This window comes from Apostichopus japonicus, chromosome 17 (assembly GCF_037975245.1).
Source record: "Apostichopus japonicus isolate 1M-3 chromosome 17, ASM3797524v1, whole genome shotgun sequence".
Classification (NCBI taxonomy): domain Eukaryota; kingdom Metazoa; phylum Echinodermata; class Holothuroidea; order Aspidochirotida; family Stichopodidae; genus Apostichopus; species Apostichopus japonicus.
The window spans coordinates 5,727,703-5,753,891 of NC_092577.1; the positions used below are offsets into that span (position 1 = coordinate 5,727,703).

The 26,189-nt window shown below is 38.1% G+C and overlaps 2 protein-coding genes and 1 long non-coding RNA gene across 3 annotated transcripts in view; 2 read left to right on the top strand and 1 right to left on the bottom strand.

The window, feature by feature from the left end:
- The window catches only part of LOC139984539 (adenylate cyclase type 3-like), an 84,501-nt gene extending 79,485 nt beyond the window's left edge, over positions 1-5,016 (top strand). Inside the window, exon 20 of the mRNA XM_071998471.1 lies at positions 758-5,016. Within this exon, the coding sequence (XP_071854572.1) occupies positions 758-913 (156 nt within the window). The 3' untranslated portion in view covers positions 914-5,016. The remainder of the gene's footprint in view (positions 1-757) is intronic.
- A 7,600-nt stretch (positions 5,017-12,616) lies between these two features.
- On the top strand, positions 12,617-22,060 carry LOC139984693 (uncharacterized). Its single transcript, XM_071998704.1, has 5 exons — positions 12,617-12,715; positions 13,137-13,197; positions 13,820-14,071; positions 19,836-20,084; positions 21,369-22,060. Exons 2-5 carry the CDS (start codon positions 13,137-13,139, stop codon positions 21,869-21,871), a joined length of 1,065 nt encoding a protein of 354 aa, XP_071854805.1. The 5' UTR covers positions 12,617-12,715; the 3' UTR covers positions 21,872-22,060.
- On the bottom strand, positions 14,294-18,845 carry LOC139984695 (uncharacterized). Its single transcript, XR_011799150.1, has 3 exons — positions 16,873-18,845; positions 16,398-16,566; positions 14,294-16,015 (listed from the first exon to the last, which is right to left on the bottom strand). It is a non-coding gene; the product is annotated as an uncharacterized lncRNA (long non-coding RNA).
- Positions 22,061-26,189: the final 4,129 nt, after the last annotated feature.

Genomic DNA, 26,189 nt, shown 5'->3' on the forward strand with positions numbered 1-26,189 from the left:
GCTTAGTACGTTCCTGCAGTGTTTAATATGCCATTTTGATGTTTATACCGCACATAGCTTCAATAATAAGCAGGGCATAGGTTTTCCCTTGAGGAAGAGTTGTGAGGGCTGGGCAAGTGCTGTCCTGAGCCCCAGCTAGCCATGGGGCAACCAAGGTGGACATTTTAATCCAGTCGTGCAGTTCATATGTTGACTGTCTGGGAGGATCTCCCCCTTTTTTAGCCTTATTTTAATACATAATTTGCAATACCCTGTGAAGTCACATTAACATACAACAAAAAACCCGCTAAGTTAAAGAGATCCGGTGAAAAGATTTTGGTCATATTTTCTGTTTCTGTTTTCCCCTTGGATCGAGAGTCTTTGGCCAGGGCCCATCTGGCTCAATGATAAGACCTCAATTAATGTGGAGACTATGTATAGACCATAGCGCTTAGAAGTATTAGGATGTGTGCATTCTTTTCATACACATTTTTGGTTTGAATTACGCGCATGAAAATGTTAACAATTGATGACAATTCTTATTGCCTGGAACCCTGTCACAATTATAACGTTTTGATTTTATTCAAAAAGTAAAAAGAAACGTTGTATTTCTCAAGAGATGTTGTATCATAGGCTTGATTATGTCATCGTGAACTGATCTTATACATATCTTAATAATTACAAACAGTAAGCGGCAAAACCTGCTGCTTTCTAAAATAATATTAAATATCAGTTTTCGATCTCAAATATATTATCTATTGTTCCTCTTCTTTTACAGGTTGTGGAAGAAGCAATGATATTACTTCGGGATCTCTATGGTTACAAGTTTGAACAAAGAGGATTAATAAAAGTTAAGGGCAAAGGTGAATTGATGACGTATTTCCTCGTGGGGAAACCAGATGCTACGGCTGACTTACCTAACATGATACAATGACGACAATGTCGATAATAATAGAACTTGGACAACGTTCAACAGGAACAGTCTACCCTGAATAAAGTTTGTTTTCATCGGCAATCATGATATATTTTACAACATAACCCGCGCAAAAATAAACCCAACTGAGCCATTAAAAACAAACGATCAGCTTCCATATATATTGTATTGGATTACGCCTTAAAAGAAAACTTCTTTTAACTGGTGTTTATTTATGATCTCTGCTTTTATGGATGTGAAAAGTAAAATAAAAGATTTTCTGTCTTGGACATCCGCAACATTCATATCTCGTCGTTTGACAAGCTAATGATGATTATTTTATGTTCCGTAAGGAAGGATGTGTGTGTGTGTGTGTGCTTATCTCTATGGGAATAAAAACTTATAAACAGCATAGACTAAAGGTAAATTTTTTATGTTGATGACATAACATTTGGTTCAAATTTGGAACACCCAATATGTAATCTTTAAGTAAATGGTGATGTTATATCCATACCATTGTTTTACAAAGTGGGATATATGCGGTACAGGTACAACATGTATTACTTAATTAGACCTCGGCTCATCTAGGTTTTATGATAATATGCTTGGAAGTTTTGTAGTATTATACGGTTACGGAATAAGGAAGCTATTTCATCATTAAATATTGTATTCTTCCATCAGCCCTACTTGCAAAAACAAAAAAGAACTTAACGATAGGACAATCGTTGCTATACTTACATCACGGTAGGATTTGCTTCACATCTTATGATGCAAGTCATGTTAAACTGTTTACTCTGAGTGTCAGGTTGGGTGATTAACCTAAAGCAGTCTCATTTGTATGGTTTCTAAATTTCATATTAACATGTCATGATAACTGCTTTAAATTGGCTGTTGTGTTCAGACACAGTTTTGGGGGTTAGAGGGGTATAGGGGGAGGACAAGAGTCAGAGACCAATTTTTTTCTTCAGTACAGTACACAAATTACCGTCTGTGGCGTTATTATTATACCTGTAAAAACTATTAGAGGTTAATGACCACCCTGACTCCACCTACCCCTGACCCCTTCCCCTCCCTGACTCCCCGTTCCCTAACTTCAACTTCCCCAGCCCCCTTCCACTTCTCCTGACTCCACCTTCCCTCTGACCCCTTCCAGCTCTCCCTGACTCTCTTTCGCCTGATTCCCTTATCTCTCCCTGACTCTACCTTTCCCTGACTTCCTTTTCCCCTGATCCCCCTCCAAATGATTCCCCTTTCCCCCTAATCACACCTTCCCCCTGACTCTCATTTCCCTTTCCCCTCACTCCCACATTCCCCTGACCCCCTTTCCTTTCCCCGTGACTCCACTTTCCCTCGGTATCGTACGCGCTGTTGTTTCTTACATTGCAACTAATTTTATGCAAAACCTTTGTAAAGTTCCAACCAACATATCAAATACATCGTGCCTTTTTCCTTAAGTTTGTAAATACCTGCATGCCACTCTTGAAAGCTTCCAGTATTGTTCTATTTCTATTGTGTATAATGTATAATGTGGATTTATTTCTAGTTGACTACAAAAAAAATGAGGTAAATAAACAATTGTTTTTCTGTGCATGAAGAGGATGCCGGAGAAAGACGGGAAGGGAGAGGGGAAGGGGCAAGGGTGTTAATGTGCATATCAAGTTTGAAATGGACCAGAATATTAATTGAATTGATCCTATGTCAGTAATTACGACTAACATACAAACTTACAACATTTTAACATCAGTTATTCAGTGTCGCAAATATCAGTCCCATTGGTTTATTGTATAGGGTTTAATCCGTTGACTGCGATAGTTGCATCTATATATACCTTGCTAGTTTCTTTCTTATAAAAGAGGATTCGATTTTTTTTTTTAAATTTTTCTTAGAAAGTCTCTACTCTACTGGTTACCAAAATGGTTAGAGTTCTTAACTTATCATACCTCTTTTTCAAAATGTCAAAGTTTCATTTCTTTTAATGTAGCCTAGTATACACAGTTCATGCTCTCACGCATCGGGAACCATCGGGATTACACATTTGGAAGCCAAGGTTGCTTAAATTCCTTGATAATCAAGGGCGGCGGAACCGGGGGGGGGCACAGGGGGCACGTGCCCCCCCACTTTTCCTCAGGTTAAAAATGTGCCCTTTTTCTACATAAAAATTGAGGTGTCTCAAGTTAGCAAGAGGCCAGGGAACCAGAATGAACACTCGAGAAGGGCCGTTTCCGGCCATCTGAGGGGTTTGTAAAACCAAAAATTTTCTTGTTCGCTCCGCGCCAACCGATGGTGGCGCTCCGCTCAGATAGTCGTGCATATAACTTTGTAAATCCTGGCTACGCCTGTGGGTCAAACTCAAAGCTATTTCGAATGAAAAAAATTGTTAAGATATTAACAAAAAATAAACTCTAATTCAGAAGATTCTTACATTAGCAACAAGCATGATGTCACCTCATTTTGTCTCAAAAGAAAACTTGTTCCTTGTTTCCCAATTTGCACATTGGATATTTCAGTGCTAGTATGCATTTTTCCTTGGGGGAGGGGGGGGGGCGTTGATACAGTGATGTGTATACGCAAATAAGATAATACAATAAGAGTTATAAAGGGTACTAAATATAAGGCTGCATCAGTCCAATCGAATTTCTGCAAAGTGCCCTTTGATGTCGGTGCCCCCCCAGATTAAAAGTGCTTCCGCCGCCCTTGTTGATAATAAACAATTTTTGCATATAACTACAGAGCTCAGCCTCCACTTCAAATAATGTGATCGTGGGGTTTACAATGGCATTAATAGTATCAATGGATACCGTGTGTTCATTATGATTCAAAAACTAATACAAATACTACTTATGCAACGTAGAAAAATGCCATTTCTGCACAAAAAGAATTTATTTTTCTTTAAATCTGCAGTAATGTCGTCATATCGGTGTTTGAGTCAATTTCAAGTTACGTTCCTAAACGTACTGGCATAATTTCCCTTTTTTTAAAAAAAATGGAAAATATTGAGAAGGAATAACATGTATTATGGCAATCTTTTACCAGGATGGTAACATGGCAGTGTTCTTCTTGACATTTGCATTCAACTCATCTGTGCTAATCATGAACAACGTTCACACTGTAAAGTATCAATACTATATGGAAAGTCAGAATTGTTGCAAATAGAGTGATTCTACTATGAATATTTTTATAAATCATACTTGCAAGGTGAAGAAGACATTTTTTTTTTATGATACAATAATAATTTGGAAGTGCGTTCCTAAAATGATCATCACCAACTTCGAAGGTGTTATCCAAAAAAAAAGTTCACTTTTAGTATTTGTTTCCTTCTTTTTTTTTCTACCTTGCCTTAAAAGGAAAATCATGGCTTTAATATTGTTAGTATTTAGACATTTCTTGGTAAATCGATATCTGCTTCATTTTCAGTGAAATCAATAACGTCATCTGCAAACAATAGCTTAAAAACATTTGGGTTAAGGTATACTACTTGATTGTTAATAAACTAAACTAGAAATAACAATGAAGTTAAGTGAATGCAATTTTAAATATATTACGCATTGAACCGTTTGATATTATCTTTTTACTGAGCTGTAAAGATGAAATATTATAAAATAATTGAATATGAGTACACCGACCCCCTATCCCTTTTCAATCTCACACAAAATACTTATCAGCACAACCTTTCGTTCAGAGCTACTTTTAAAAACTAAAATTACAGTCTAATTAAGCCTTTTATTCCGTTTATACCTTTTATTTTGGGTTTAACTTAATACCCCCCCCCCCCAGAAAAAGGTGGATGGGGTCAATTGTACACGTAATAATAGTAATTGTAATGATACTAACAATAATAAGAACAAAGATAATCATAATAATAATTATAACATTTTAAATGGGTAAATATAAAAATATAGTTTTCTCGGTGATGTCCTACATTTGTTTTAGTATCACTTGGAATCCAATCTATTTCTTTTTTTTTTTTTCTTATTTTCTATTGTTTCTTATTTATGAGGTCGAAAAAAGAAGGTATAATTTGTTTTGATAGATGTATATGGTATCTTGTCGAAAAACGAAAAATACATTACAGTTCAATATTTATATTGTTTTTTTCTTTCATACAATGAAAGCGGGATATATGTATATGTATATATATATATATATATATATATATATATATATATATATATATATATATATATATATATATATAATAATCCGAGGCGGATTAAAATAATCCGAATTTCTAAAATTTCTGCTCAATTCAGCAGAAATCAGTAAGTCGCTTTGCCTTTACAACCATGCCGACATCTTCTCTATAAAACAGTTTCAATTCCTGCTACTCCTTGTCACTTTCGGTGATCATGCACTGAAGAAGAGCTAGTTTTGCTCGAAAGCTCTGCAAAAACCAAGCATTGGCTGTTTTACTTCCAATCACTTACCTAATTCAATTATTGTATCTCACTCGAGATCCAGCCTTTCTCTAAATGCAGCATAGTTGTTTAACAGTTTTTCCGTTATTCCTATATATATATATATATATATATATATATATATATATATATATATATATATATATATATATATATATATATATATATATATAGATATATATATATATATATATATATATATATATATATATATATATATATATATATATATATATATATATATATATATATATATATATTATTTTCAAAGTTACATATTTCTTTTCCGTTACGTAGTTTGAGGAAATATTAAAGCTTTCCTTTTCGTTAATTTTTCTTTTATTTCCAGCAAATAGCTAACTTTACAGAACATCATCGACAAGACCATTGTGTACATATACAAATAATATTGACATGTTTACATACCTCTGTTATTGTACCTTTATTTCATGGAAAAGGAGAACAGATGATTAAATTGTTTTATAAAAACAAACACAATTTTTTAATCAAGCTTTTTTCAGGATATGATTATTCAGAAAATGTACACTTGCAACTAGCAAACTGAAATCAATAGGAAATGGAATGGGGAGAAAAAGACAAACGATAAGTATTAACACACATATCCATCACTAATGTAAGAAGAGTTAAACGTTCCGTAGATCACATAACGCCGTTTTAACAGGCATTAACGGTAAAATTTGAGAATAATTGGATGATAACTTTGCTGAGATTTACTTTTCGTGTAATAAACGGCTTTGATATGCATAGACCCTGGCTACTCTTCGAATATCTGCTGTCAGAATCTTATAGACTGTTACGGCGTTCATTCACATACCTAACGTGCTCGTTTACGTGCAAAAACGACAGGTGCTTTGTGTTGCTAAGGAATAGCAAACCCTGTCGTCTACTTATCATGTGTGTGTATATTTGTGTACAGCCCTGATAAGAATGTGCGTTCCAACTGCAGTTTATTGATTGAAAGAAAATACTCAAAATGGCAATTTTGGAATTGTAAACTGGGTAAACATTGGGAAAATGTACCAAATAATCTAAATTACGCTGTTTGCGTATAGCTTCACAAAGAATGTGGCAGCTATGAGCTCATCACATCATTTGTCGAAGAATATACATACAGATTTCAGAACGCTGCTGCGCGCGTAGTCTCACTCACTAAAAAGCTTGATCACATCACTCCTGTACTCCGTTCATTGTATTGGCTACCCATCTCTCAGTGCATGCAGTTTAAGCAGGGGCGTAGCGAGCGGGGGGGGGGGGTGTGGGGGGGGGGTGTCACACCCCCCCAATAATTTGGTCGCTGTCGGCAAATTTTGGGTCTGTCGGCAAAAGGAGAAAAGGTGAAGAGAGCGGAAGGGGAAGAAAGAAGGAAAGCTGAATAGAAAAAGGAGAACGGGAGCTTCTTCCGTGCCAAATTTGACTTAAAATATGCACCAGATTGCATCTAAGGACGTTCAAACTAATTTTTCCAAACGGGAGGGGTAGACCCCCTACCCTTAGACCCCTCCCCCATTTCAGTTACCACTTCCAGATCCGTCGGCAAATCAAATTTGACTTAAAATATACATCAGATTGCATCTAAGGACGTTTCAAAACTAAAAATTAGACCCCTCCCCCGTTTCAGTCACCACTCCCAGATCCGTCGGCAAATCAAATTTGACTTAAAATATACACCAGATTGCATCTAAGGACGTTTCAAAACTAAAAATTTGACCCCTCCCCCATTTCAGTCACCACTTCCAGATCCGTCGGCAAATCAAATTTGACTTAAAATATACATCAGATTGCATCTAAGGACGTTTCAAAACTAAAAATTAGACCCCTCCCCCGTTTCAGTCACCACTTCCAGATCCGTCGGCAAATCAAATTTGACTTAAAATATACACCAGATTGCATCTAAGGACGTTTCAAAACTAAAAATTTTCCGAAGGGGAGGGGGACACCCCCTCCCCTTAGACCCCTCCCCCATTTCAGTCACCACTTCCAGATCCGTCGGCAAATCAAATTTGACTTAAAATATACATCAGATTGCATCTAAGGACGTTTCAAAACTAAAAATTAGACCCCTCCCCCATTTCAGTCACCACTTCCAGATCCGTCGGCAAATCAAATTTGACTTAAAATATACATCAGATTGCATCTAAGGACGTTTCAAAACTAAAAATTAGACCCCTCCCCCGTTTCAGTCACCACTTCCAGATCCGTCGGCAAATCAAATTTGACTTAAAATATACACCAGATTGCATCTAAGGACGTTTCAAAACTAAAAAATTGCCAAAGGGGAGGGGGACACCCCATCCCCTTAGACCCTTCCCCCATTTCAGTCACCACTTCCAGATCCGTCGGCAAATCAAATTCTCCACACCCCCCCCCCCAACAAAAAAACCCGCTACGCCCCTGAGTTTAAGATCCTACTTCACACCTACAAAGCGATCAACGGGCTTGCCCCTCAATATATCACTGACCGTCTTACTCCTTTGCGTCGGTCAACTACAGTTACGCTTCGCTCTTCCTATCATGCGAATGTGCAATTAACTCCTGGTCCACGTACCCGCACTCGTTATGGCGATCGTGCCTTTTCTGTCGCTGCGCCTTCTCTTTTGAACGAACTCCAATTTAACGTTCGTGATTCGCCCTCCCTTTGTATTTTCAAGAGACAACTTAAAGCATTTCTGTTTGATTCCTAGTTTCTTTTTTCCCCCTTGGTTTCCTTTGTCTCTTTCCTACTTTGTAAAGCGCTTTGAAACGCTGTATTTTTATACTATATAAATGCAATGTATTATTATTAAGGAGTACTATAAGAGTTGAGTGCTACAAGGGTGCACGTCACGTGACCCTCCATGGTTAATACGTTCTTTTGCATGTCTCCCCTATTGACGCAGTCGGTCCAGTTTAATGTATACTCCGATCGTTCATCTCGAAGGCTTGCTCATTAGCACCTGTACATTGCCTATACCAAGGCAATAGCCCCCGTTGAAGCAGCGAGCGCTCGCTGGAATTTATTATTTCCTACAGGTAACGGTATAAAGAAATACCACTAGAAATATAACTGTTTTTAACGGAAAAGTAGTTTTGAAAAGAACAGTACACTAAAATTACCCGGTAAAGTGTGTAAAGTTAAAAGTATAGTCTACCATCGCCGATGACAGAAGTAAAACAATCAACTGTCATTTTGGGGGTTGGGGGTGGGGGGGTTGGGGTGGGGGGGGGGGGCTCAGCAGGCCACTAAGACCAATAAAATGTATGATGCAGTTTAAAAGCAATACAAAATCAAACATGAAGTGTCCAAACTACTTATTGTTTTTCGCAAATCACTCCCTATAGCCTGAACAACACATGCAATACTGGTATTTGCGATTTGTTTGTGCTTGACACTTCCAGGAACGAGTTGCCATTTATCAGTTTAAAATTACACGGGCCTACATCCAATAATACGGCAACAAGTTTCACAAATACAAATAGCCAGTTCATATTTGTTTTAATATATTTAACTGCTTATAAATCACGTACCCCTTTTTACGGTTGCGATGAGCTTAATTCCTGTTTAGGTTTGCACGTTCGCGGTTTTCAACTGGATATTTTCTAAGTTCAATTGCTAGATCAATGAACTTCGTATAGTAACTTTCTAGTTGCGCGAAATTCGTACATGTGTTAACAATTTGAAAGGTACATACATGACCGTTTGAAAGAATCCCGCCAAGTTCCCATGAACACTTTGAAAGTCAAATGTAGAACCAGGGGGTAGGAGCCGGGGGGCGCACTGGGGGAACGTGCCCCCCCACACTTTTATTCCAAAATAGCAAATGTGCCCTATACTGGCAAATTAAATGTGCCCCTTTGATGAAGAACTGTCTTTGGATATCATAAGCCTTTGTTAATTTCAATATTTTATTTTAATTATTCACGCGCACCATAATAGTATTGATAGCATTCTAACACGTCATATATATTTCAATGATATGGCCGGTGTGTATCAGTTTATAGCATAACGAGTGGTGGTTGTGGAAAGAGAAAGTGGCCCTCTTATGTTGTGCGCCCCCACTTTTTGGAAGCTTCCTACCCCCTGGGTAGAACCGTGGCACTTTTGATGTGACGAGAGACCCTTGTTTAAACAATCATTATAATAAGCCAATGTCTGTGTGGAATTTCGTGAAAAGGATACCTTTACTCCTAACACAATCCACTGAAATACGATAGCTTCAGATATGCGGGCAGAAAGAACGCAGTGAAATGGTTTTGGAGTTACAAGCCATTTTAGGATTTTATGTATGCAATTTTACAGGCAATGCAAACTCTCCTGATACATCAATCCATTGAAGTATTAAACTAAGAACGATTTGTCTACAGCTCCCGATTCATGAACACTTTAACATCCTTCAAGCACTCTTACCACGTTGTAAAATGCTTCGCTAATGCATTTCTGATCAGTGAATCAGTAATTCAAACAGAATAAATGTGCAATCTTGACATGATTAAATTTATTCTGCAGATTTTCCACGTTAACATTTAAAGCTAAACGTTTTACCCTGACAGACAATTTTAGGGCCTTTTGATGCATTTCCAAGGGAAGGGGGGAGTATAACAACGAAATTGATCGGAGAATCGAAGGGTGTATGAGGCTAGGCTGTTTCTTGCGGGGTGGGATCGGGTGGGGAATGTACCAACAAGGGGGGTGAATGTTTGGTCGTGAAGCCCGTGGAAGCAGCAGTGTCAGATATTTATTTGGTCCTTCTATTAATTACCCAGCACAATTATACAAGTCAGAAAGAGGAATTTACTCTTGAATGATTTGTAACGTAAGTATCACTGAGATGTGATGGTGGTTATGAACCTAAATCCTGTGGAATTTGAAGAAAGTTTCAGATACCCCTATCATTACATGTTCGTAGAAATTTGCAAGCACAAAAAGTGCATGGAAAACTTTTAAGATAATCTTGGGCTATTATAGTACTTGTAGCTCTTGTATAACCAATAGTGTGTGCGTTTGTTGTTGTTGTTGAAGGGAGATTCCAAATTTTCCGCGATTGACTTAGGAAAATAAGGACATGATTTTTTTGGGGAGGGACATAGATAAATGAATTAAGGTATTTTTTCTTCATAAAGGAGTGGTACTGCCGTGGGCTAATTGGAGCCGACTCTCATGTAAGAGGTCTGGTGGCGAAATTTATTTTGTGTTCTGAAGAAAACGGCAATATTCTACCAAAAGTGAACTTGAAGCAAACAGGTGTGATGTCATAGTTGCACACTTACAAATAATGATTTGACCTTGGATGGGATAGGATTACTAGTTTGTTTTAAGGGGATGTGAAGTTTAAAAAATATCAATACCTATGGTACATTCATATTATAAATGCATCGAATTGTGGAGTATAAAATTAGACGTAAATTAGTGTGCAACAATGACGTCACACCTGTTTGCTCCAAGTTTACTTTTGGTACGGAAGGTGGCAATTTCAACTGTCAATATCTCAAAATAGAAGAAATAGGAATTGAATGCAAATTTCACCAGAATGCTTAGATTATGTTCCCCTTTAACATATTGAAAAAGAACAGTATGACCTCGATTATTCTGTTAACTGTTTCTTGAGGGCAACGTGATATGAACGTTGGTTATATCAATACTACCTTGTTATTAATATTTGATTTCTTCTATATTCACTATAATCGAATTACACATGTCAATCAAGCCGAAACATGTATTGTTTTATAAATCACCTCCGTAAGTTGATATCATGAGGGTAAGATTGTAATTGAACCCACTTTAGAATCAGAATATAATAGGATTCAAGCTGCATTGAAATTCTAGGCTGCTCAATTCTTTACTTTTATGCATGGGCGGGATTCCGGGGGGGGGCAAGACCAGACCTTAGTTCACTTTTGTGTCGTTTTTGCAGACAAATGTGCACAACCCTAATCGAAATTATTCCCCCAGAACAGCTCTATCAAATAGGCCTATTTGTTTCGAATCTAAGTCGAACTTGTGTTTAACATCGTAACATGTAGCATGCAGAATAACTGGAGCTGGAGCTAGCACATGGTTCGCAGCACAGGTTACGAATCCTGGAGCTAACACACTAGCGATTCAATTCTGCATGTGATGAATCCTCATAAAAGTTTGATGTATTAAGTCAACTTTCTTTTTCTCATAACAAATGTCACCCAAGAAAGACCTTGGCCACATATAACATACTACATAACTATTCCAACCCTCACCCCAGTCCCTCAGCCCCACCCCACCTTCACCCTCACCCCAGCATTGAGACTGTGTGATCATAGCCAGGTGTGCTTCACGATTCCCTTAGGAAGAAACAGATACTACTATACGTGGTATTAGTATTACCCAAAAGGCCGAGAAGCGAGTACTTTTTTAAGAAAAAAACAACCACGATAGAACCTGGGCACGGAAAACCAAAGAACCAAACGAGTGGTCCGTTCTCAACACCAGTCCCTTGCATTGAAACTGTGATTGTCAACCATCGTCAGGTGTGTATCACCGTTCTTCTACCATGTTTGAATATAACGCTACACAGGATCTTAGCCAATAAGGCAGAAGAAGCGAGGGGGTGTTTGCAAATATTGTGATAACCCACCTGTAATCTTTACTTCATTATTACCTAATAATGACATTTATGTTAGCACACTAAACTACTTACCTTCTGTATGAAACTATGGTATCACATTAAAGACAAATTTATCACATTTCTAACATGAATATTCATGAAGGGTATCCTCTGAATAGCATAATGTTTGTATTAGCAGTCATTTGTGAGTTGTTCTTCACAAACAGTTTATCATATAAGATACAACAATGATTGAATATTCTGCTCCTTTGAAGAAGAGCAAAAATGTGAAGAAAAATCAAAAACAGAACTTTTAACGTTAGGTTAGAATTATTACACCTGCTCACTTTGGATGAAAATAGTGACATTATTTTTCCTTAGAAAAAAAAGGAATGCAAATATTTTATGCAAATTTCAGCAACGCAACATTTAATGTGCCATGTTTTTGACAGACGTTAACAGAGTTACTCAATATAAGAAATGTAGTTTAATTAAAACTGAGTCAAAACTGATTATCTTATTTCCTTTCTTTGCTAGAGCAATATCAACCCGTGATCTTTCAGTTACAACCTCAGTGTTATTGATCAAAAGCAATCGCTTGATTCGTCAAAATCAGTTTTGAATTTGACCTTGCCAAATGAGTGCAGATAGAATCCGATACAAGGAACGAGCTAACGTCACATAAATATTCATACCATGTTAACCAATGACATGGTTCCGTACACTCTGGATCTTAAGCTCTGTTAAATAATTATTATATTTGAACTTGATTGCCGAGTGAAGCTCATAACTTTCTCGAGGGTGAACGAGAAAGCGTCGACAAGCGGAACAAGGTTAGTTTCATGCACTTTTAAAAGTTAGGTAAAAAATTAGTTTAGGTACCATACCTGTATGAATTAGGTAAAATATCTATTATCATAACTTGAATATCGAATCGATTATATATATATATATATATATATATATATATATATATATATATATATATATATATATATATATATATATATATATACGAGACTAAAGGAAAAACTAATAAATCAAGTAAATTAAGATGTGCACTGTGGCACTGTGAATATAATTCTGGCAGTTTTTGATCATCATCATCGTCATCGTCATCGCCGTCGTCGTCGTCGTCGTCATCATCATCATCATCATCATCATTATCAGTTTCTAATATGGTTCGTATGGACCAAACTGTATATCACGCCTCGTTTTTGAACAATTTTCCTGTTTCAATCCATTCCTTTTCAGATGATGAGTTACGCATTGATCCAAGTACTCCTTTTCTTCATTCCGTTTTGCCTCGGACAAAGTAAGTTTATTTGCACATCCTTTGTTTTCATCAGCACAGTGCCCATTCCGTAAGGTAGATTTGCATGATAATAAAAATTACCCTTAATCATTGTCCCTATTTTTTATAGTGATTTGGAAGGTTTCAAACCCATTGTCAAGAATGCATCATATATAGAAGCTTATGGCATTGACATGAAATATATATACTTTTGGTAGATTGTTTAGAGGCTTCTGACCTTTTATTTCACCATGTAATGTATAATATTCCCAGTATGGGTATAGGTACATCCATAAAGGAATTGACCATTAACCCCCCCCCCCCCCCCCCACCCACACCCTCGCATAATGTACACAATGATACACTTGTTGTTTGCAAACTCATACTCTAGGGCACTGGTATATTTCTCCGAAATAAAAACAGTTGAATCAGTTAAATCCTGCTTTTTCTTAATAATTTTTTGTATTCAGCTACATTTGTCGTAGACATTGTAACCGAACAAAAATTGAAAAAAAAAATTGAATTTCCATTCACATACCTGAAAACAAGTGACTATGGATTTCCAATATTGGTTTGCAGTACTAAGACATGCGTTACTTTATGAGATTTGCACTCACTGGAGCCAACTCTTGTTATTTCTTAGATGGGAAGTGGACAGAAGACGCCGAAGGTTGCATTAGAGGGAAAAATGATTGGGATGGCACGGCATCTTCTTTCCAGGCATGCCAGTTGAGCTGTGAGTCACAGGACTCGTTCACTTGTTTGTCGATCGACTACAAGGATGGACGCTGTAAACACTGCAGATATAATCGACATAGTGTCAGGCCTACCGGAGACTTTACCCAACCGTGCTACAATGGCGATTCATGGCACTATGCTGAGCGTTTAGACGTTGGTAAGTTATCGTTTTCTTTTTGCCTTAAACAGCTTTAATGCTTACTTGTATAAACTTTAAAGAAAAAAAAATAAAACAAAATCATATTAAGTTTTCAATTTTGCTATGTGAGCAATTATTAGGATTAACACACGATACGTTTTCTACCATTACCAGACAAATGTAAATTACATTTAGTATTTTACGGATTTGGTTCATTTCAAGTGCCCGTACCTAATTTATAGGCTACACTGTAAAAAATTTCTCTGTATATTTACAAAAGAAAAGCTGTCAATTAGTTTCCATCTGTTTTTTCATCAGTGTACAACAGCAACTGTAAATGCACAACTACGGTTTGTGTAGGAACAGATTCATTTCTATTTATTCATGTAGAATTTTATGTGGCAACATGGAAAAAGTGATGTAAAATTCAAAATACTTTTTGTATATTGGTCGAACTTTTTTCGTTTCTAGACAGAATGTTTCCGTTAATTTACCAAATAACAGTTTGTATACACGATAAAAAGTTGTGGTTGAAAGTAAAAATTATGTATTCAAATGAAGCTGCTATATATGGGTAAAGTAATTTGTGATCCTGGGCGAATCCTTTGTAGAGAGGAATTTGTTGTACATGAAAGAGATTTAGATGACAAAATAAACGTTATACCAAGAGGAACACATTGAGAGAGTCAAATTTACCAAACACACATATCTTTATTTACCAACATGCAATCTTGACAGGTGTTTTAAACTTTTAGAATATCATAAACAGCAAATGTGGAATTAGCACTGCAAACAACAATGTAACAATATATTACACTAACATGAACAGTTTAGATATCATTCCAAAACAGGGATAAAGTGTGAATTTGTCTACCAGTGCGTTGAAAAACAGTGATATTATCATACTACTACTAAACTATTTCAGCATATTAATCTGGACTTTCCTGATGATATTAGACTCCCAAAGGTAAAATACTATTTAAGCAAGATTGATAAATGCTGAATAGCAGGGGGTCAATTTACCTTATGAACCTACCAAGGATACTGCTGTCCATTGTACTCTTACAAAGAGATAGTGTCTAGAATGAAAGAGCAACGACTAAAAAATACTACTCTATGACATACTAAAGAAATAAGAAACAAAACAATAACATGAACCTGGAAACCACTTAAGTTGCATTGAAACTGAACCTGAAACAAAAAGCTATTAACAGTGTGAAACTCAAATACTATTTATATGCTTAGAGTACTTAAAAGGATTTCTTCTAGTAAAAATACTTTGTTTCGAATGAGTACAGTTGCTACCCTTGGAAATAAGCTTTACTGCTATCAGAACAACTCCCAAATCAATAGAAAGAAAAAAGAAAACAGTTAGATTGATGGTCAATGTCAAAGTGATGAAACTTCCATTGAAATGCTCAGGCACACTGGGATATTTTTTTGATAAAATGAACCCTTTCCAATATATAGAACAATCAGAAAATCTACTTGACAGTGCTCAAATTTGGGATATTTTTATATAATTACATCCAACTTGTACTGTAAAAGCTACGAGGTTGTTCTATACAGAATCATATTTTGTATTTAAGAAAATACAATGTTTGGTTAAAAGACTTCTGAAGCAAGCAGATTACCTTATTGTTTATTAAGTATTTTAAAAATCAACTTTAAGTTACATTGTAACATGAATCTGTAAAATTTAGTGATTTATAGCAGAATAGTTCACAGATTCAGCGCTTTTGAAATGGAGGTATCATTTAACAAAAAGTATACGGCATTAAACAAAACAAAATTAAATGCAGTTAGCTCAAGTAGCTTAATACTTTTGGCCACATTCACTGCATATCTCACTCTCTACTTTCCTTCATCCGCTCACAAAGAGAAGTTACTTTCGGATTTATACACCATCTGTAAGATTTCTTTGCCCTAGACCCTCTCCCTGGATCAATCTCGAACAGTATTCTGTAGGGAATAATTTGAAAAAAGTTTCATGAGTCCAATCTATCCTTGTTTACCAAAAACATCCTAGTGCTTAAAAACTAAATTTATTCAATTTTGGTAATAGTATCCCCAAAATTAGTTAAACTTCACATAAAAGTTATATATAAATATATATATATAAGTAAAAGTTTGTATCCATTTTATTATATATAAACTGTTGTTATTTGCATGCCGTGACAGGTGCACTAGTAGTTTAATGAAAACATTTAATGTTGCACAACATTTGTTGGCATTGACAGTTCTTCTTTGCAGTTCTTCTTGCATGATCTCAACAAGATGGAGGAACTGTAGTTTGAATGCACCTCCTTTGTTAATCTGTCAAGAAACTAGGTTTAAACTGTACCTCTGTATGTATTCCATGGTTGCTTGAACCTCGAGCTATGGGATAGCATATGTTGAACACATAGTAGCTCATGAACAACATCTTCAACGCAGCAATAATGGATGTAGGATACAGCAGAGGTCCCGATCAACTGTTATTGCCATTCTGTTTCTAAGAAATGGATTGCAACCTGTTACATAAAAACAAAAGCATTTTTTATTAATATCTTAAAGTATAAAGATCCATGGATTATAATTTTAAAAGCAATTTCATTCAGAAATTATGCAAGAGTAGCCTGCAAGTGAAACTCTTGCACTCTGGATGAATCCAGTGGTCACCGTGATGCACTTTACTACAAAAAAAGTCAAAACCTGATGATCTAGTGCATAGATATGTGAGACCAATCATAGTCTTAGGATAGAGATAAAATGAGTGTTTCAATACCATCTTCTCTATGGTCATGATAGAAGTGACTTTTCAAAGCTGAATAACTTACAAAAATTCTGTTGCACTTTTCTTCAGGACACGTAAATTGAAAATTTGGTTGATTTTGATGAAGCGGGTAGTGACACATCTTTCTAGCTGCAGTATCAGAGTGAACACCACATGAACAAGTAACCATCTGCAAGAGAGTAAAAACATATGGAAATTAAAACCTTTCGGAAATGGGTCAGGCTCTCCAACAATACATTACAAATCCGGTGCCCCTGACTATTCCATCTCAGGTTTAGCTGAAGCCAATCCTATGAAAGGAAAACAAACAAACACTTTTGGTTACATATATATTGACAGATGACAAATCATATCAGTTAATACTGTAAGTAGGTTACAGTTTGGCATAATTCATAACACCCACAATCAACACATTCATGCTAAGATCGGGTTAGTATAGCATACAACAGTGCATACATCAACTGTTCATGATACTTAAAGTAGGCTAGGGGCAATTAGCAGCTCAGGCACAGTTCTGGATGGGTGGGGGGGGGGGGGAGGAGGGCTAGGAGGTAGACTTTGCCTGTAATTTTTTTCTAGCTCGCAATTATCACAATTCCCCTTTACAAAGAAATTTCCTTCAGGAATTTTTTGTATAGTTAACTTCCACCTAAGCCCCCTCCCACTCAAACATACCTATAAATACTAAATTTCGAGTTCAAACATCTTTGGTTCTTGTGATATCGTGTTTATACGCCAAGGCATCAAATGACAGGCACATAGTACATACAGGGTTTCCCCATTACATGCAGTAGCATCCTTCAGAATTGAACAAGGAATAACAAATGGTTTTACCGACCAATAATTAGTTTTCAAAATTCAGCGAGAAAAAGAAAACAAGTTGTATTAGTAAAATTCTGATTTATCACTGGAAAAACGTGATTTATCAGACAAAATTTTTTTTTTTATTGATCGATGATCTATTTTAGTGATAGACCAGAGTTTGTTAACCATAAACCTAGCCTAGATTGTTCATTTCTGAATTTTAACATTTGGCGTGCCATAGGGGACTGCACGACTCCCCCAAGATTCAGGACGGGACTGCACGACTCCCCCAAGATTTAGTGTAAGCCGATCGGGGGCTTCAAACTAAACAGTAAAAGTGATATCAAGAAGTTTCCTAAGAGAATCTATGTTATATAATAAAGCATAGATACTGATTGGTGACCAGTGTCTAGGCTGCGTTATATCACATCCAATAGAAACGATACCGCGAAAGAATGAATGTAAGCTTAGGTTTGGTATGACTGTCAAAACAGCTACGACGATATGCTAGAAATAAGCGATCGTATATGCTCGCCTAACAAAGAACTGCCATAGCATCCTGTGCTAGTATGCACACAATGGACCGACAGAGAGCTGTGCTGTCGGCCTAGCCTACTTGCTTTGCCGCTTATTTCAAAACAAGCAAACCAACAAACGAACGTTTAATAAATGCTTACGTAAAAAGTAACAGTTTCATATGACTCAATTCACTATAGTTGCACTCATGTTAGATTAAAAAGGACTACAAAGCTTTGAAATCATAACTTACCGTAATTACAGCGGTTTCGGACCTTCGGTGCGCGCGCCCAGCGTCATTCAACTGTAAGTAGTGTACAAAGGTCATCTACAACTTTGCGACACAGTTGTTAACTTTACTATTTCGGAAAAAACTCGTTGATTGCGTAAGACTAAACGTATATGCTACTTTCTATCATTCCAACAACATGTAAAATACGGTTCTCGTTTTATGATGCAAGATTTGGTGTAACGTTTTCGCGGTCACTTCGACCGCATAATGAAAACTTGGATCGAGCCTGATGCTTTTGTTCCGACACAGCAGTTGATGTATTGTTATGAACATTTTGTTCCCATATACAGAAAATGTTGTTACAATACATTTTGTAAATGGACAACAATTTTTTTTAACAACATGATTAATTTTAGTAGATGAACGGCGTAAAGCTGTTATATCACAGACATTTTTTACAGTGTAGATATGCATAGAATGCGTCACCATAAACTGTTTTTTTTTATTCCTGTGGCTGATCCCCTAATGTTTAAGTCGTATTCATTAATTAGGTAATTAATCAATAACACCAGAGGTCACAATGGATGTCAAATGTTACGATTAGCCAGGTATATTAAAAACAAGAAGTGAGTCCAGACGTTAGAGTATTACAAATCTTTAAGCACAAACAGTCTATTGTTTTTTTTTAGTCATTGTGTTTCAATCAGCATGAAGAAATGTCCGTGACAATATTTAGATTTCTTACGGAACAGTGTTGTTTTTTTTGTGCAAAATAATAGTAGTAGTAATAATAATAATAATAATAATAATAATAATAATAATAATAATAATAATAATAATAATAATAATAATAATAATAATAATAATAATAATAATAATCATAATAATAATCATAATAATAATCATAATAATAATCATAATAATAATCATAATAATAATCATAATAATAATCATAATAATAATCATAATAATAATCATAATAATAATCATAATAATAATCATAATAATAATCATAATAATAATCATAATAATAATCATAATAATAATCATAATAATAATCATAATAATAATATAAACTTCTTATAAACCGCTTGCCATGAAATCTCAAAGCGCTGTACAGCAAAAAAAAAAATTAAAGCTTAAAATTATAATAAAAATGCAAAATAGCATGAAGTGAGGTAAGATAATAAAAAAAAATAAAAGAATAAATATCACTCTAAGCATTTACAAAAATAAGTCTTAAAATTCTTCCTAAGAATATTAAGATTGTTCAAATTGCGGAGATCTGAAGGTAGGCTGTTCCAAACAACCGGAGCAGCGACAGAAAACCGTCTATCTCCGTAGAACTTGGTCCTCGAGTTATGTGAGTGACGTAGAAGAAGTTCAGATGATGAGCGGAGAGACCGGCCGGTCTTTAATGGGTTTCTCTGTGTTATTTTGTAACATCTTAACAGATTATCCCTGGACAGACATAGTCTACGGTTGTATCCGCAATAACAACGATTGGGCTGGACCAACAACCGATATCTTGTCTTGTCAGAAGCGATGCGCGGATGAAACTAGTTTCGTCTGTCTCTCCGTTGACTATAAGGATGGCGATTGCCATCTCAGCCGCTTTAACCGTGACAGCATTCGCCCAACGGAATATTACACACAGCCTTGCTATGTGGCCGGATGGCAATACTCCGAGAGAAGAGATTTAGGTAGGTGTTCAAAGTCACCAATCTCACATTTCTACTGGTGTATCTTAATACGGAATGAAACAATTATCAACTTCCAATTTTTGGGGGGAGGGTAAGAGGGAGGGGAGGGGGAGGGGAGGGGAGGGGGAGAGGGAGGGGAGGGGGAGGGGAGGGGGGTCCTCTGATGATCCTATTGTTTTGGTTCTATGCATCCCATCTTGTGTTTAATTTGTATTAGTACTTAGTACTCTACTCTGGAATGTACATTTACTAAAACAAAAAACAAAACAAAAAACGCTATTTGAAATACATCAATAAAAAGATACATCTGGACACGGTTTACAGAACCTTATACACCACAGTCATTGCATCTGCAGAAATAAACGTTATATCTCAGTCAAACATATATACGTCTTATTTTTCCATATATCCAGGTATTGATTCATAAATAGGGGCCACCAGACTAGCATACCTGATTCCACATTTGTATGAATATTATTCAAAAAAAGGAATAACCTGTTTCAAACTTAGATACTTCCTCGAAACATTAGATGTCCACTCCTCTGATATATTTTAACCTCAAGCCACCTAACCAACGAACAACAGCCACGATATTAGGCTCTTGTAATGTCTATTTTTTTCACGATTCCATTGAAGAGAGAACATAAACTGCAGATGATGTTAGCCAAAACGAATATGGCCGACCGTACCGCAACCTGAACGTAGAACATGTTAAGCATGACCGTGTATACTTATAATTTTAACAACCGAATTCCGCTCATGTATTACAACCCCTTGTAAAAGTTTATATCGAAAATAAGCGATAACATTTAAATTTAAAAGTAGCAATATTTCTCCTCTCCTCTCCTCTCCTCTCCTCTCCTCTCCTCTCCTCTCCTCTCCTCTCCTCTCCTCTCCTCTCCTCTCCTCTCCTCTCCTCTCCTCTCCTCTCCTCTCCTCTCCTCTCCTCTCCTCTCCTCTCCTCTCCTCTCCTCTCCTCTCCTCTCCTCTCCTCTCCTCTCCTCTCCTCTCCTCTCCTCTCCTCTCCTCTCCTCTCCTCTCCTCTCCTCTCCTCTCCTCTCCTCTCCTCTCCTCTCCTCTCCTCTCCTCTCCTCTCCTCTCCTCTCCTCTCCTCTCCTCTCCTCTCCTCTCCTCTCCTCTCCTCTCCTCTCCTCTCCTCTCCTCTCCTCTCCTCTCCTCTCCTCTCCTCTCCTCTCCTCTCCTCTCCTCTCCTCTCCTCTCCTCTCCTCTCCTCTCCTCTCCTCTCCTCTCCTCTACTCTCATCTCATCTCCTCTCCTTTAAAGATTATTTCTGGACTGAAACAATCGAGGGCTGCATCCGAGGTAACAACGATTGGAACGGACGAGTCTCGAGCTTAGCGGATTGCCAACAGAAATGCTTAGATAAAAGAAGCTTTACTTGTCTGTCGATAGATTACCTTAACGGTGACTGTCATCTCAGCAGATTTCACAGAAACACGATTCGACCGACCAGCGATTACACCCAGCCATGCTACGTTTCTGGTTGGTACTACGCAGAGCGGGTCGACATTGGATCATGGACACCGGAGGAGAGCGCATGTATCAGAAACCATAACATCCGATCGATCACCGTGCCTAACTTGGACACATGCCGCTTGATTTGCAGTCAAGAGGACGGTTGTTGCTCTATTGACTACAAGAACGGAAATTGCAACCTTAGCCCGAATAATCGGGCTAATGTAAACCCTCCTAATGATTACACGGAACCTTGCTACACAGCGGGCTGGCAATACTCCGAGAGGGTCGATCAATTCTGTCCCTTCTAACTAGAATGACTTAGTTCATGCAGGCTGATATAAAGTGGTGGTTAAAAATAATAAAATCTTAATTTGGTAGTAGTAAAGATGAAATGTGTAAACGTTTTGCCAGCTTTATTAGATCTTAATGCATAATTTACCAATGTAGATGAATTAGTCTATAGTATAATAAAGCAAACACATTGTTGCAAACAGTGAGTGGTTCATATTTTGTTTTCATTTTTGCCTTTGCGGGTTCAGGAATAGTTTTATAAATAGTGCTCACTGGAGTGATCACGGTCACCCAATACTCATACCAAGTACAGTAACTACTGTTCATGTTCCACAACCGTGCATCAGTAACTGCTGCGCTTTTTTCGTGACACGGTAACATGTGTTACAGGTGGCACACGGTAACATGTGTTACAGGTGGCACAAGGTAACATGTGTTACAGGTGGCACAGTAATTACTGAAAGCTTTTTTCTAACTGCAAATTTAAAAAATTTAAAATAAATTTTAAAATATATAATTTAAAATATTTTTTTATTATTATTTTTTTTTTAATTACTGCAAATTTTCACCTGTCCGACTCGTAGCTCAACGTGTAACAGCTTTCCGGTAATTACTGTGCCAACTGTTACACATGTTACCGTGTTGCGTACACAGTGAAGTAGTTACTGATGCACTGTTGTGGAACATTAACAGTAGTTACTGTATACTAGCTATGAGTATCGGGTGGAACGGTATATCAAAGTCTTCAAAGTAATCAGGAATGTTGATTTAGCTCAAAGGTCGACATGATTGTTTATTCATGAGAGGTTTATGAAAGGTACGTCTGTAAAATTCACAGTTTTCAAATGATCAGGAATGTTGCGGGAACTATAGTTGATTTAACTCATAGTAGTCAGGTGGCTTAGCAACTTTAACGTTACCGGCCGGACAAAAGTACCAAATTTGGCATGGAGTTTCTTTTCGACCTATCTATCGATTTTATCCGTGGAACCCACTTTATCGGTTCCGATTTTTCAAGATGGCGGCCAAAATCCAAGATGGCCGCCAGAAAAAAACGAAATGTCATATATCTGGCTGTAAAAATCAGAGATGAACAAATGAGGGGTCAATTCAGGTGTTTCCGGGGTCACTGAAACAGATGATGATCATGGCATGTTGCTTGAGTAACCCACTTCCAAGATTGCGGCCAAAATCCAAGATGGCCGCCAGAAAAAAACGAAATGTCATATATCTGGCTGTAAAAATCGGAGATGAACAAATGAGGGGTCAATTAAGGTGTTTCCGAGCTCACTGAAACAGATGATGGTCATGGTATGTTGCTTGGGCCACCCACTTCCAAGATGGCGGCCAGAATCCAAGATGGCCCCCTGGAAAAAAAAGGAAATTTCATATATATTCAATCTCCAGACCCCCTGTGCCCTTTTCTGATCGGGACCATCAAACCTTGCGTCCTCAAACGTGTAAATGAAACCGGGCTAGCACCCTGACTATATGTTATGGCTGGTATTCTAATTGTGTCACTTTGGTTGAGGAAGCCACTTAGGACTTATTGGGGAACTTTGAGGTGTGGATAGACACTGTCGCAAACCCGTTATTATATGGGAGTTACGAGTGTCATGTAGGACTGATTACATTGAGTCAACTATATAATAGGGTAACTTGAGGGAAAACAGACCAGATGTGAATACTGACTCATTGAGAGATTTTGTAGGATTGTGCACCCTTCATAAACACAACGTCAATTGTGCGAACAACACACGCTAAGCAGGTCACTAGGCATCTGGGGCATTTAACTCGTTCTTTTCGAACCTGTACCCCAGGGCTACTGTTAGCGAGGATCTCCAGGAAGACTTGTTGTCTGGTATAGACAAGCCCACCCCCCCCCCCCCCATAGTAAAACGATAGCTTGGGTTCGAATCTCTCCGTTGGTGAGCTCTGGACAGCGGTAGCAGCGATGAAGAAGGGAAAGTCCCCGGTCCTGATGGCCTCCCTGCTGAGTTATATAGGACATCTGGGAGGTTCTCGGTGGGGACTTTAGAGACGTGTTCTCTACCGCTTTCCAGTTGAATTACATGAGCCAAACACAGAGGGCTGGAAATATTGTTCTCCTCCCAAAGTCGGGAGACCCTTTGGACCCTAATAGGCGTACAATAACGCTGTTAAATCTGGACTACAAAATCCTGGCCAAAGCTTAGGAAATCGCTTAGCGAATGTGATGCCGGATATTGTAGGTCCTCTCCAGACTTACGCTGTGCGAGTCCTTCGGATTGAACTCAGTGTTTATTCGTTGGTTCTCGTTACCATATAAGGACGTCACGAGCATGGTCACTGTTAACGGATTTACTTCTGGTCCCTCCCCGGTTCGAAGGGGAGTCCGTCAGGGTTGTCCCCTCTCCCCGTTGTTGTATATTCTCTTCAGCGAAACGCTCAGTACCTCGCTGGACAGATGCTTGGGGTTTCGACCTTTCAATGTACCGGGTGGGGCTAGAGTTAAATGCGTGCAATATGCCGATGACGTCACTTGTATTGTGTCGGACCTCGTCTCCTTGAAGCCTTTATCGAAGGTTTTGGCCACCTTATAAGAGGCTATGGTGCCAGACTTAACAAGTCCAAGACCAAAGGGCTGCATTCAGGAGGTTGGCGTGGCCAATCCCTCCCGTTCGATGCTACTTGGTCAGATGTCATGATCAGGGTAATCGGCATCTGGCTAGGTTATGGTGCCCCAGAGGCCACCACTTAGGCAGAGAAGGCTGATCAGGTGGAGGCAAGGCTCGACACATTCAATCGGAGGTGACTCTCCCTCCATGGGAAGGTTACAGTTGTCAATCGTTTTATTTTTTCCTCTCCTTCGGTATCCTGGTACGGTGATCGCTGCACCAGGTTATTCATTGGTACGATTGGAGAGGATCATTTTTTATATCATTTGGGGAACGTGCAAACCAAACCTTCTCAAAAGGACCGTTCTGTAAAAGACCCCCTTGAGCGGGTGGGCATGGTTTGGTCCACCTACCATCTTAACTGCGCTTTCTCCTTTTGAAAGGTTTTTTCGTTGCGTTTGAGAATCCCTCGTTTGCATTTTTTGGTTCTGGGGTGGTTTTCTTTTTCGCCACTACTGGCCCGGATCCTTTTCCAATAACCGGTCAAAGGCGACACGCTCTTCTGGGTGTATACTCAGATTGGTGACTCACTTTGTAGAATCAAAGAGGAGGGTGGTCCAGATGTTCTGCTTAACGTGGCCCACTCGGCTTGCCAAACCGCCATCTCTCCAGATGTGTGGTGTTCTGTGTTGTAAGTCACCAGATAGCCGTCTCCGGGACTTCGCGAGGAGGATTGCACATGGGGTCCTCATCACTAACCATTTTCGCCTAGTCAGGTGGCGATTAGGTTATGGGATTTGTCCCTGTGTGGGCTGTAAAGCCATTAGGACTATGCAACACCTTTGCTGGAGTGTCCCTTTGTCCGGTTGGTGTCGGAATAATGGTTTCACGCCTTCATTATTGGTGTTATTGGTTGTTATTGTTGTTGTTTTGGTTATTAGTGTCATTGGTTGACCCCAGATGACTAGTGACCCGACTTAGCGTGTGTTGTTCGCAGAATTGATATGTGTTTATGAAGGGGGGGGGGGGGGCCTTGTCTATACCAGACAACAAGTCTTCCTGGAGATCCTCCCTAATAGCAGACCTGTAGTACATGTCCGAAAAGAACGACCTAAATACCTCAGATGCCTAGTGACCTGACTTAGCGTGTTTTGTTCGCACAACTGACATTGTGTTTATGAGTCGGTATTCACATCTGGTCTGTTTTCCCTCAAGTTACCCTATTATATAGTTGACTCAATGTAATCAGTCTTACATGACACTCGTAACTCCCATATAATAACGGGTTTGCGACAGTGTCTATCCACGGTCGATCACACCTCAAAGTTCCCCAATAAGTCCTAAGTGGCTTCCTGAGCCAAAGTGACACAATTAGAATACCAGCCATAACATATAGTCAGGGTGCAAGCCCGGTTTCATTTACACGTTTGAGGACGGAAGGTTATAGGTCCCGATCAGAAAAGGGCACAGGGGGTCTGGGGATTGAATATATATGAAATTTCCTTTTTTTTCCAGGGGGCCATCTTGGATTCTGGCCGCCATCTTGGAAGTGGGTGGCCCAAGCAACATACCATGACCATCATCTGATTCAGTGAGCTCGGAAACACCTGAATTGACCCCTCATTTGTTCATCTCCGATTTTTACAGCCAGACATATGACATTTCGTTTTTTTCTGGCGGCCATCTTGGATTTTGGCCGCCATCTTGGAAGTGGGTTACTCAAGCAACATGCCATGAT